This window comes from Phyllostomus discolor, chromosome 14, assembly GCF_004126475.2.
Source record: "Phyllostomus discolor isolate MPI-MPIP mPhyDis1 chromosome 14, mPhyDis1.pri.v3, whole genome shotgun sequence".
NCBI lineage: Eukaryota > Metazoa > Chordata > Mammalia > Chiroptera > Phyllostomidae > Phyllostomus > Phyllostomus discolor.
In genome coordinates this window covers 17945732-17958270 of record NC_040916.2, presented here as the reverse complement: position 1 = coordinate 17958270, position 12539 = coordinate 17945732, and the positions used below count along the sequence as shown (strand labels likewise).

The following is a 12539-nucleotide window of genomic DNA, read 5'->3' as shown; positions in this document are numbered from 1 at the left end:
GCATATTATGTTGTAGTAAACATTATATGTTTATATATTCTTGTTCAATATCTCAGTAGGAATAAATTTTCAGAAATGGAATTAATGGGTCATCCCAGTTGAAGAATCAACCAGTGAATGCATAAATAAGTGGAACAACAGAACCCAAAATTTCTCTCGCTGTCTCTCCCTCCCTCCCTTCATTTCTCTCTCTAACATTGATTTTATAAAACCTCTAGTTAAAAAAAAGAAAAATATATTTTATTGATAAAAATTGTTTTTTTAAAAAGAAAACTATTAATATTGTTATATGTTTGCTTTCCTGTGCTCTGGTAGAGTTCTTGCCTATAGAGTAACACGTCAGTAGACATACACTTGATACTTGGAAACGTGGGTTCTTATCTTGGTTTTATTACTTGCTGGTGACTTTCTTCATGTTTCTTGCACATATTGGATAGTGTCTTCCATCTGGAGCAATGGATAAGTTTATACACCAGGATTAATGATGATATTTATAAGATTCTGTTTCCTTGGCAAGAATAGTTTTAGAAAACTAGCTCCAAGATTTTTGAATTACAGATGCTATGTAGGTATTAATGATGACAGCATTATATATATAGTATTTATGGAAGTAATAAATTTTAATATAGCAAAATTATATAATACCTTTTTCACATAAGTGATAGTTTTCTAACAAATTAATATAGTCAGCATGTGTCAAATAATCAGAAACTTAACTTTTAATTAAATTATTCTGTCCATGAGGTTATTCTGTCTTGACATGTTTCAATAAACTTGAAGTATCACTTACCTGCCACCTCTGCTTTCCCCCACCTCCCAAAAACCCTGTAGGAGAGAAGGCCATAAAAACAATATGTTCATCTAGAGAGTTGCTTGGGGGAAAAAAACAAACAATTTCCAGAGATTCCCTTATATGTTATTGATGATGAATACTCTGCAGTAATACTAGATTTGGGTAGATATGTAATGCATTCCCATGCACTCTCATAGACTTTTATGTTGTTTCTAATTACCCTTAATTTGTACACTTTCGGTTTCTTTAGTATTTAAAAATAGAAGCGTTTCCTAAGGTCTTTCATCTAAAAACTCCAAGTTTCTCATTGACTACTATTAAATCTTCACAACCATAGATGATAAAGCTATTTTTATTAGAAAAATCACTGCTGGTATATGCAGTTTTTAAAATACATTAATTAAAATCATTCTTTTTTTGGCAAAGTTGTAACTAAGCCTGTGGGCATGTGGTGGTTTCCTATGAAATTTTATCAAAGTAACATCTCAAGCTTTGGAAGCACATAAAGCTTGCATGCTAAAAGAATACACAGTTTAGAAGATCAAAGGTATGAGTTTATACTTTATTTTAGAAAGATTGTAATTTTGAGCTCAGCCTGCAATCCTACCCCCAATTACTGTGCTAGAATCATCATTTGAGTCACTATAAAACCTACCACTGAGAGTTCAGAACCTTTGAACTCTGAAACCAGTTGATTATTTTTTCCAGAAATTGAAAGAAAGCATGAGGGAGATATTCCGTAGCTCTCTCTTCACCACCACCTTTTTCAGTTTTAAATTAAAAATAAAGTACCTAAAATATTGCCACATAAAAATGTAAAAATGTTTGCTTTACATGAGTATTAATACTGACACCATTTATTGAGCTTTTAGAGTAGTCCAGGTATGTACTTCACTACTTGCTTTTATATACCTTGTTCTATCTCCACACCAGTTCTAGAAACCGGTAAGGGTCAACCAGCAGCAGATACAAAGTTGAAAATGGCTTTTATTATTACTTCATTTTATGAGTGTTCATCAGCAAGTAGTGAGCTTTGTCCAAGTTGAGGGCTCAGAGTGATGCCACTACTGGTATCATATAGGTATAACCTCCCTATGTGTAACTTTATGTCAATGACATAGAAATAACAATACTTAGATTTCATTATTTCTAATCTACATATTTGGGTTACATTACAAAATAAAGACTAATCTTTTAAAATTTAAATATATCCATAACTAGTTATACATCTTAACCTGAAGTATCTTGGGAAAAAAAAACACCCTAGTTATAAACCTATGATGTCAGTTGCTGTATATGTGCATCTTCAGATTTATATGCAATATTATTTCTAGTGTAAAGCTGTTAAATGTCTCACTCAGCATTTGTGTTTGGAAACAATACCATTGTGATTCAAGGAGGACATGTCATTTTTATTGTATATCATTTCCATATGTAGTGAAATAAGCAGTGTCTTTAAATGATACCTGTTTTCATACCTGTGTGTGACAGTAATCATAATGAAATGTCTTTCTCATAATTTTGCTGTGGCGGGACAACTACTTCGTGTGTTTGCATGGATGTATGTGAACTTTGGGGAAGAAAATAAGATTTAATTAGCTTCATTTCAGTTATTTTAAATATTTTAAGAGCTTCCAAAGAAAGGTTACAGCAGAGTATATTTATGATTTCTCTTCCCTTTTTCATGGTACTAAGACATCAGCTGATGACTCATCAGTAGCAAAATTCCAGTTTGATTTTAATAACTATTAAATTATCTATTAACAACTAAGGGGAATGACAGTTAAATATGACTTACTTGTCCTTAGGAAGTAATTCCTTACAGAATGTCCAAATTTCACTACCCTAATTTTTAATTTTGATTTTTTTCAACTTCCAGTTGCTTATCTTTCCAAGACATGGTATCTTGAGGTTTACTTACAATTCTAAATACTACTATTAGGGAGTGACAGTAAGTAGGAGGACCACGCCCACCAAGCAAATAGAGAGTAGGGGAAAGGAGGAATGCAGATCACTAACACACTTTTTCCAGAAGCTCAAGTTTATTTTTCAGTGTTAGGTTGACTTTACTTTTTTAAAAAGTTGTTTTTCAATATTATTTTGTATTAATTTCTAGATTGGCTTTATTTAAATGGAATATTACATTGCTGCTTTTGATTAGTGGTTACTGAGCTTTTTTTTTAAGTTAAATAATAAGAGACTTTGTATCTCTTTCAGAAACCACGTCTGACCAGAGCGACATCGAGGGTAGGATCCGAGCCCTGAAGGACGAGCTGCGGAAGAGAAAGTCCGTCGTAGACCAGCTGAAGAAGGAGCAGAAGAAGCGGCAGAAGGAGAGGCTGAAAGCCCAGGAAGCCAGCCTGCTCAAACAGCTGGAGGTTAGACCTGGGGGGAGGGCCGGAGCGTGAAGGTCGGTACAGATGGGAACCTCAAATGTTTTTAATATTGTTAATGAAGTAATGAATTAGGATTTTTCAGTATGAGCTTGGTGCCACATTTTATCCTAACTCTTGGGGCAAAAAACCCCCACAAAACTTAGGCTATCTAAACAAACTCTTGCTTATAACACTAAATTAAATATTAAGTTAAAATGGTAAATGTTATAATAAGGATTAAAGTAATTATTAAAATGAATTAAAGTAACAAAATAAGGATATTTTCTGAATAAGATTACACACATGAAAGATTGATACCCATGCTCTCTTAAGAAAAGAACCATTAGATAAGTAATTCTAGCTATTGAAATTATTACTGCCTTTTTGAAAAAAATTTTTTATTAGAAGAATGACGTTTCATACCACACAACTTACTAGTACAGCTCTTTGCACTGTTTGGGTGGCTCCTGAATAGCTGTGAACTTGACTTTTCTCCCAAGATCCGGTAGCCTTCTCTGATTCTACAGGCTAGAACCCTTGTTTTGATAGCTTCCTCATTCTCTTTTCTCCAGTTTAGTCAGTCACCAGATATGGATTCCTTTTTATAATGCTCTTGCTTGTCCCTTTTCATTCCTACCTACTGCCATAAACCTATTTGGGGCCCTTATGACCTCGTGCCTCTACTGTCTGCTTAGCCTCTTAAACGTCCCTGCTTCTGGCTGCTCCCCTGTTGCCTGCTTACGTTCGGCCCCTAGTGTTCATTATAGAATCGGTAGGAACTTGCTGCTCATCACAAGACTCCCTTCTCATGGCATCACCGGAGCAGGTCATTCAGCTTCCCCCTAGACACTTCCAGGAAGAGGAATTTCACATTTTCACACAGGTGGTGTCCTTGTTGGACTCTAGGTGCTCCAAGTATTAAAAAGCCAAGTATTCTGGCTCCAAGTGTAGCCAGAATTTCTGTTCTTTTAATTGTCCTCATTGTGATAACAGTAAGCCTTTGTTCCTCCTGCGTTTGTTAATTCAGTCATCAAATATTCAAATGCCTGTTTATGTGCCCGGAAGCCAGTCAGCTAATTACCGTATACACATTTTTCATCCTATACTCACAGTAACAAGGCGTGGATATTGCTATCCCTATTTTTCAGATAAGGAAACTGAGTTTCGGTGAAATTGAGGATATCCAGGGACACATAACTCAAATGCAGTAAAGCTAGGGTTTCAGTCTAGCCCTATGTCCAAATCCTGTGCCCTTACTGTTATGACTATTATACCGCACTGTCTTCCATCTGGAAAACAGGCCCTGCTAACAGATCACAGAAAACAGACATGTATACAGCTTACGCAATGGGATTGGGAACCATACTGGGCAGTTCATGTTAGAGAGTGATGGGGAACAGGACTTAAAAATAAAGGATCATGTTTAGGACCTCGGAAAACAGACTGGTAAGTTTGGACTTCCTCCTGTAGGTCAGCAGTCGTCAGCCTAACTACACACTGGAATTCACTGAGGAGCTTTTTGAAAAATAGGGATTTTCAGACTCGCTCCCAGAGATTTTTATTTGATTAGTCTGGGGTGGGGCCCAGGATTTAAATCACTGCTATAGGTTACGAACCACCGACAGCTGCATGGAATACTAGGAGATCGAATAGCGTTGCTCAGAAATGCCCGTAAGTAGTATGTTAGCCAGAAAGAGCTCCAGAAGGGTGCTGTGAAAATGTTTTAGTCAGCCTCGTAATAAATGGTTTCAGGAAAGACAAAAGAGTGTTCTGTGTTTAGGCTTTACTAGTATAGTATATGATGGAGAAATACATAATCATAACAGTTCACATGAAAAAAAACATTGATTTTATTTGAACACAGATTTAATAAATCACTTTCAGGGCTGAGACATCACAGTCCTCATGCATACCTAGCGAGTTAGATCATCTAGCTGTAGTAGATGTTTAATACCAGAAGTTACTTTATTAAAACATTGAGAATTCAGAGTAATATGGACAGTGGGAGTCATAAAAGCAGGGACTTTAGCCCCGGTTTTAGGGATCTTTAGCAATAGACAGGCACCCATCTGCTCACTGATTCATTCTGTAATATCTACTGACAGCCTGCTTTGAACCAGACGCACTAAACATACAGTGTTGAGCAAATACTTATAGTCTCAAATAGTGAGAAGTGTAAAAGTGGGGAATTTAGCCCAGGAAACTATGGAGAGATTTAATAGATGGAGAGCTTCCCTTAGATTTCATACAAATTAGAATTATACATTAGTGAATTTTGTTTATAGCATGGCTAGTGACTGGGAGACATCGTCTGCAATTCTGAACTACCATACTTACAACCACACCCTTCCCTCCCTTCCAAATTTGTGTTCCTAAGTGCTTACCCCCTTAAGAAGCCAACTTTCATCAAAATTCAGCATAATAGCGACATGAAAGTATTAGGCCACCCTTTAAAGAATAATTATATCAGCAGCTGAAGAAGATTTTTAATGTGGCAGTGCCTGAGTAATTGCTTCATAAGTATTAAGGTTCTTCAGATTGAGACTTTATCATTTTCTAATTGATATTAGGATTACAATTCTGCGTCTTGCTTATATAGAGAATACTTCAAGAAGGTTGTACAGATAACTGTTGATAGTTCTTGGGATGATACTCATGCTGCGAGAGAGATTTTTATATTACGTCTTCTTTACTGTTTGGATATTTTATAGAATACACTATTTTGTAATCTAAAATAGTTTAAAAAATTCCGTATAGTGATTCTTCTGATTTTTCTAAACTTAGTCATATGACGAATTCATTAAGAAAACTGAAGCCGAGCTTAGCCGAGATCTGGAAGCATCGCCAACAGCCAAGCCTCAGATTAAAATGCTCTCCTCCGCTTCTGAAAAACCCAAGATCAAGCCCCTTCCACTACACAGGTAGAAACTTTTGGTAACTTATTTATATTCTGCCTTGTTTGAGAAAAGTGTAAAGAAAGATTTTTAGTAGAAGCTATCTAAAGTAACTTAAATTGTAATGGCAAAAATTATTTGTTTATATTTTTAGTTTTACAGATGTAAAATTCTTATATGATATAATTACAAATCAAGTTTAAAATAAGGTGCAGATTTTAAAATATATTTTTAATGCTGAAACGTGGTGAATGCAATGAAAATAGTAGTCTCTAGTATTGCCAGTCATAGCATGGTAAGTTTGTATAGACCTTTTGGAAAAACAGTTTGTAACTTTTGACTCAATAATTCCACTTCTGGAAATCCAACTTGAGAAAATAAGGGTAGAGAAATCTCTGTTTGCAAAAACATGTTTATCATTATATCCTTTATATTAATATACCCTTTATATTAATATACCTTTTATAATCCTAAGGATTAATATATTACTATAATATCCTTTATATTAATAAAACATTGGAAGCAGTCTTTGTGTCCAAAAATGAGTGAATAACCTAGTAAATTATGGTCCTTTCCAGGGTAGAATACTATGTAGCCAGTAAATGCAAATACAGAGGCACTAAGTAGCAACATAAGAATATATAATTTGGTATATTAAAAAGTTAGGTTATAATATTTGGGCTAAATTTAGAACAATGAGTAGGGGTTAGGTAGGTCAGTAGGATTGAGAAATAGGTGGACATTTAAGAGAAAAGGGTATTCAAGGAATAACCAAAAGCATATCCTAGAAGCTGAACATAATAGTGTTTTGCTGGAGTTAGGAGAAGAAACTAGAAAAATAAAGACCGAATTTTGAAAACTTAACACTCATTTTTAGTAACTTTCTGTTTTATTTTTTAGAAGATGTCAAGCCTTTAAAGCTTTTAAAGAAATATTTTGGAAATTTTTTTGTTCGTTACAAAAATAATACAGGCTGGTTACAGTTAATTTAGTGTTACTTGAGTTTGACTCTTGGCTGCGGTACTAGCTCGCGCTTCCACTTTGATCGAGTTATGTAACCTCTCGGTGCTTCAGTTTTTAATAGAGATTTATATTCCTGTAACAACACCCGACTAATGAACTTGTTACGAGGGTTAGAAGATGTGAGTTAGAACAGAGCCTAACATGATTAGCACTATGTATTAGTTACTATTATTATTATTAGAATATTCAGGAAAGCAGTAAAAAAAAAGTTTAAGTTATATCATAGAAACTATCACCAAAACTAAATGTCAGCAACTAGATTTATTTCTTTCTAGGATTTTTTGCTGAGATTTTGTGTGTATTTTTGTTATATATACAGTTTTTCATTATAAACTGTAAACTTTAATTTTTACATAATATACTATTGAATGGTTTTTAGAGTTTTACTAACCAAGCTACTGAGGGATTTTAATCAGAGAATGATGTGATTATTTGTATACAGAGCGATCTCTCTGACTGTAACATGAAGGAAAGAAAAGCAGTAAGCCTAGAAGTAGGGAGACAGCAGTCTGAGCCATGCCTCAAATAATTAGCACTAATAAGAATGGAGAACGGGAAAGAGATGTTAGGGAGATTCAAGAAGTAGACTTGGCTAATTAAAGGGCTGGACAGGGAAGCAGGGGAAATCTAAGGTGATCCCCAGGTTTGTCTTCAGCAGTTGGTTGGACCAAGGTTTCCTTAACCTAAAAGCTATACAGTGATCCTCAGGTGTCCTTTTGTGGGAAGCTCATGGGTTTGGTTTTAAGATGTTAATTTCAAGATGCCTGTAGTTCGTGTAAATGGAATTACCCAGGACAGATGTCAGGGTCAGACGTATGGGGATGCGCAACATGTGAATGGTGGCCGAAGCCATAACTATAGCAGCATCACCCAGAGAAGGCCTGCATTCAGAGGGAATAAAAGGAAGCCAAGTACTAAATATCATAAAATAGCGACATTTAGGAGCATTATGAAAGGCAGGAGTAGAAACCAAATGAGAGACATGAGGTAGAGGAATGAAGATTTGAGGAGGGGTGGTTTTATTTGAGGCTCGAGGCATCCTCATAAGTTGAGGGGGGAGATCTCCAGAGTGAAAGACTGACTGTAAGAAAGAGGAAGAGGATGAGTAATTGAGGCTGTGAAAATGTGTTGGATTTGGGGGCAGAATGAGGTTCGAACAGTTGGCTTTGAACAAGTGTCAAAAGACACACCTTTTTCTTCCCTGTAGACAGGAGGAAAGGCAGTTGGAATGGCTGTGAATTACAGATAACTTTGTAGGTATAATTTTGTATCTAAATTATAGATAATTTAAAGGCTGTGAAGGCAAGAAAGTTCATGCCGATGGCCTCTGTTTTCCTCATTAAAAGAGGCAAGATCATGTAAGTAAGAGTGATGAGGGTCAGAAATAGGCTTGATGGAAGTAGCGAAGGTTGGAACAACTTCTGTGGAGAAGAAGAAAGAAGTGATTTTCTAAGAATTCACCCCTTTTTGTTATTAGTTATTGTAGTGTCAGCCCTACATTTATTTCTGTTCATTAATTTCTACTTCAGATCTGAAACAGCAAAGAACTGGAAATCACTAACAGACTCAGAACGTTCCAGAGGATCCCTGGAGTCTATTGCTGAACATGTTGGTATGTAACTAGAAAAAGTAATGATGCTGTGTCTACCTAAGACTGAGGGTTTATGCTCATGCCTACACACTTCTCCCTCTTCAGCTTTTTTATTAAAAATGAATATCTTAAAGACAATAGATTATTTAATATTTTGAGTTACTTTTATACTTTAAAGTGATTTATTGATTATGCATAAGTTATGTGAATCACTCTTTATTGTCTCAAATATTATATACAAGTGTCTTTTGACACTTGTTTGTTTATGATGAAAAACTGAGGCAAAAAGACATTAACCTAAAATGCCTGAGCATGGCGGCAGCTTCTCTAAATTCTTCCTTAATCGGCTTTTGTTTCTGATGATGTATATTTTTAGCTTATACTATTTCTCAGGGTAAGAGGTGTTATATATATATTTTTCAATTTAATCCAAAGAAGAATAATTATTGAAAAGAAAGTATAAGTCAGTGAGGAAATAAAGCAAAACTGAGACATGAAAAGCCTACTTAATAATAATGATGAAATAGCAGTTTGAATTCAAAACATTTAAATCTTGGTTTGTTAGCACATCAAATCTTACTTTTCTTTGCAATATCAGTTCTTAAAGTGCTGTACTTGCAGAAATAGTTGGGTTTTTTTCTTTTCATTTTTTACATTCAAGAGCTTAGTTAAAATGCCCAGGAAAAGTCATTCTTTTAGAAGTACATATAGAATTATATTTGTCCTTCCTTTATTGCTTTACTATTTGAGAATGTATATAATATTTATCATACAATTCTTGTTTTTCATTATTTGAGAATGATCATGCAAATCAATGACTGCATAAACTTAGATTCATTTTTCTTCACTTTTTAAATTAGAATAACAGTTCAGAAATTATTCTAATTTAAAATTTTCAGTCATTTTAAATGTTTGTTTATTGTTGGTACAGTATATTCTCCTAAAGGGAAAACTTACCTAATATAGTAACCAAAACAAATAATATTTATTGACTGAAGTGTTTCCTAACTAAATTTGGCTTTTATTAAATTTTGGTTCTAGAAATTGAGAGATTGAAATTAAACAATTTTTATGTGATTTTTTTTCCTTTAAGATGCTACATTGGCAGGTTCTGAGAGATCAGTATCAGAAAAGTCTCTATCTGCATATGCAAAGAGAGTGATTGAATTGGACAGTCGAACAGAAGAGCATTTTCATTCTTCATCTCCAATTCTTAGATCATCAAGGAAAACCAGAGCAGAATCTGGAGATTCTCTAGAAAATGTACCTTCGTTACCGCTTCTCAAAGAATTAAATGCCCCTAATAGAATTGTGGATGTGTCAGGTGCCAGGGTTGTTGAGGAAGAGGCTAGTCAAAGATCAGAAGTGCAAGAAATAAAATACACAAACTTGGAGGAGAGTCCAGCTGACGAGGCCAGTTTTAAACAGTCTAGGAAGTCGGATGTCTTACTGAAACTGGACCTGGAACAGGGCGATTCGTCTGAAATCCTTTCAAGGAAAGAGCTTCCTGTACACGCTACAAATAGTCAGAGAGACTTAATTAGATTAGCCATTGAAAACCTTAGTAAGAAAGAGTTGAAAGAGAGACAATCAGACCAAGATATGGATCATAGTCAAAACATCCAAAGAGAAAAAGATACTCATCAACAAGAGAGCGTAAAGGAAAGGGACTTGTCTTTGTCAGAACAGCTTTTTGCTCCCAAAGAAAGAACATACTCAGAAGACTTTGAAGTGTCTTCTTTCAAGAAAGACACCTCAGCTGAATTGTGCAAAGATGACTTTGAGGTTTCATCTTTGCTGTCACTCAGGAAAGACTCAGCGTCTTGCAGAGATAAGTCACAGCCCACAAGAAGCTCTAGCAGTAGAGCCACTAGCTTTGGTACTGACGATGACATCAGTGAGTGCCTCAGTGAGAAAAGCCTTTCTGTCCATAGCAATATCCACTCCGAAAGGCTGTTAGAACTCAAGTCCCCTACTGAGCTCATGAAAAGTAAGGAGCGCAGCGATGTAGAGCATGACCAGGGGGTCACCGGATCCTCGTCTTTGGCTTCAGTTTGTGTTGCAGATGAGTTACTTGATTTCCACATTGGTGATAGGGTATTGATTGGCAATGTTCAGCCCGGAACTCTTCGATTCAAAGGCACAACTCGTTTCGCTAAAGGGTTCTGGGCTGGAGTGGAGTTGGACAAACCCGAAGGCAATAACAATGGAACCTATGATGGCGTTGCGTACTTTGTGTGCGAAGAGAAGCATGGCATCTTTGCTCCTCCTCAAAAAATATCCCACATTCCAGAAAACTTTGAAGACTACGTAGACATAAATGAAGATGAAGACTGTTACTTAGATGAACAATATCACTACAATAACCAAGAACAAAAACATACAGAGGGCCCCACATTTGATGGAGAAAAGGATGCAACTGAATATTTGTATGAGAAATCTTTACCTAGTATGCACCATGTAGAAGCTTCAGTTGATAGAAGCCTTAAAATAGAAGCAGACAACGTACAGGATGTTTCTGGGGTACTCGAAGCCCAAGCTCACCAGCAATCTTCAGTGGATTCACTGATTCCTTCAAAGGAAAACAAAGACCTTATTTCCAGTGCCACAGAAGAGGTTTCCACTGCTGTAGAAGACGATACTTTAGACAATACCTTTTCTGAAGAATTAAAGAAGGCGCAGGAGTTTACGGAAGAGGAGGAGAACCTGTATCCCGAGGTTTCAGAAAAGCGTTCTACCCCACTGCTGGACCTTCTAACAAGAGAAAAGAACCAGCTGGAGGCCCAGCTGAGGTCATCGCTAGGTGAGGAAAAAAAGTCAAAGGAACAACTGGAAACAGTCAGCTTACTAACAGACAGTTTACTGGACGTCTTTCTGGCGGACACAGTCAATCAGCTACAACAAATCAAAAAGGCCAGGAATGAGAAAATCCAGCTCAGCAATCAGGAACTTCTTGACGATGACCAGAAGAAAGTCCCAGCCCAAGGCTCGTCCCCACCTCTCGAGGAGCAGTCACCAGGTGTTCCAGGTTGCTTCCTAAGGTCTGAACTGGATGATGAAAAAGAAGAGATTTCCTCACCGGATATGTGCCCCAGACCTGTAAGTAGTTTGCCTGGAAGAAATGTCAATCAACCTTACCTTTGTAGTGCATGTTTAATACGGATGGCTTTTTGGTGATGTGGTGTCTATTAGATGAAGATCACTATGCTAGTTTGTAAAGACCGTGTGACTGTTTTTTTGTCAGAAACATAATTGTTCTCTGTTGTGTCATGAGTGGTCACTGTAGGTGGTCACGCACACTGGCAGGTTGATGCCAGTTTGACACCCCTGAGTACTGTTCGCAAATTAGAGTCCCTTGCAGACTCATTGAACAGTTTATTCCATGGAGCTTTCTAATGGTTCTCAACCCAGGTCTGTCTTGCCTGTGAAATTATTTGTCCCCATACCTACTCAGTCATAGTTGCCCTGCAAAGATTACCAGTTGTGACACTGATTCTGGTAAAGCTGGATTATAGTCATTGTAACATACACTCATGCCATCACCTTGTGTAGGTCATCCGTGGACAGTTGAACAAAAGTAGTGATTGTGAGTAACTTGATCAAATAATCACTAAAGATGAGAAATTTCGTATCCCAGTTCCATATATCCCAGAGACAAGACAGTTCTACAGAAACAGAATAATGATGATACAAAAAGGAAACAAACTATATTGATTAACAGGTGTTAATCAATAAACACTTATACAGATTCAGCTTACGTAAGCAGACTTATGGGAAGCAGGACAGTTTTTTTTTTTCTTATATTATTAGTAGCTACTGTATCGTTTTTATTTGGCTTATTTATTAGAGATATAGTAAATATA

General features: G+C 36.2%; 1 protein-coding gene across 5 annotated transcripts in view; it reads left to right on the top strand.

The window, feature by feature from the left end:
- CEP350 (centrosomal protein 350) overlaps positions 1 to 12539 on the top strand; it is a 112454-nt gene that overhangs the window by 90077 nt on the left and 9838 nt on the right. For all 5 annotated transcript variants that reach the window (XM_036015010.1, XM_028530572.2, XM_036015009.1 and 2 more), the window contains 4 exons: positions 3011 to 3171; positions 5953 to 6089; positions 8615 to 8697; positions 9770 to 11775. In XM_036015010.1, the coding sequence (XP_035870903.1) occupies positions 3011 to 3171; positions 5953 to 6089; positions 8615 to 8697; positions 9770 to 11775 (2387 nt within the window). The remainder of the gene's footprint in view (positions 1 to 3010; positions 3172 to 5952; positions 6090 to 8614; positions 8698 to 9769; positions 11776 to 12539) is intronic.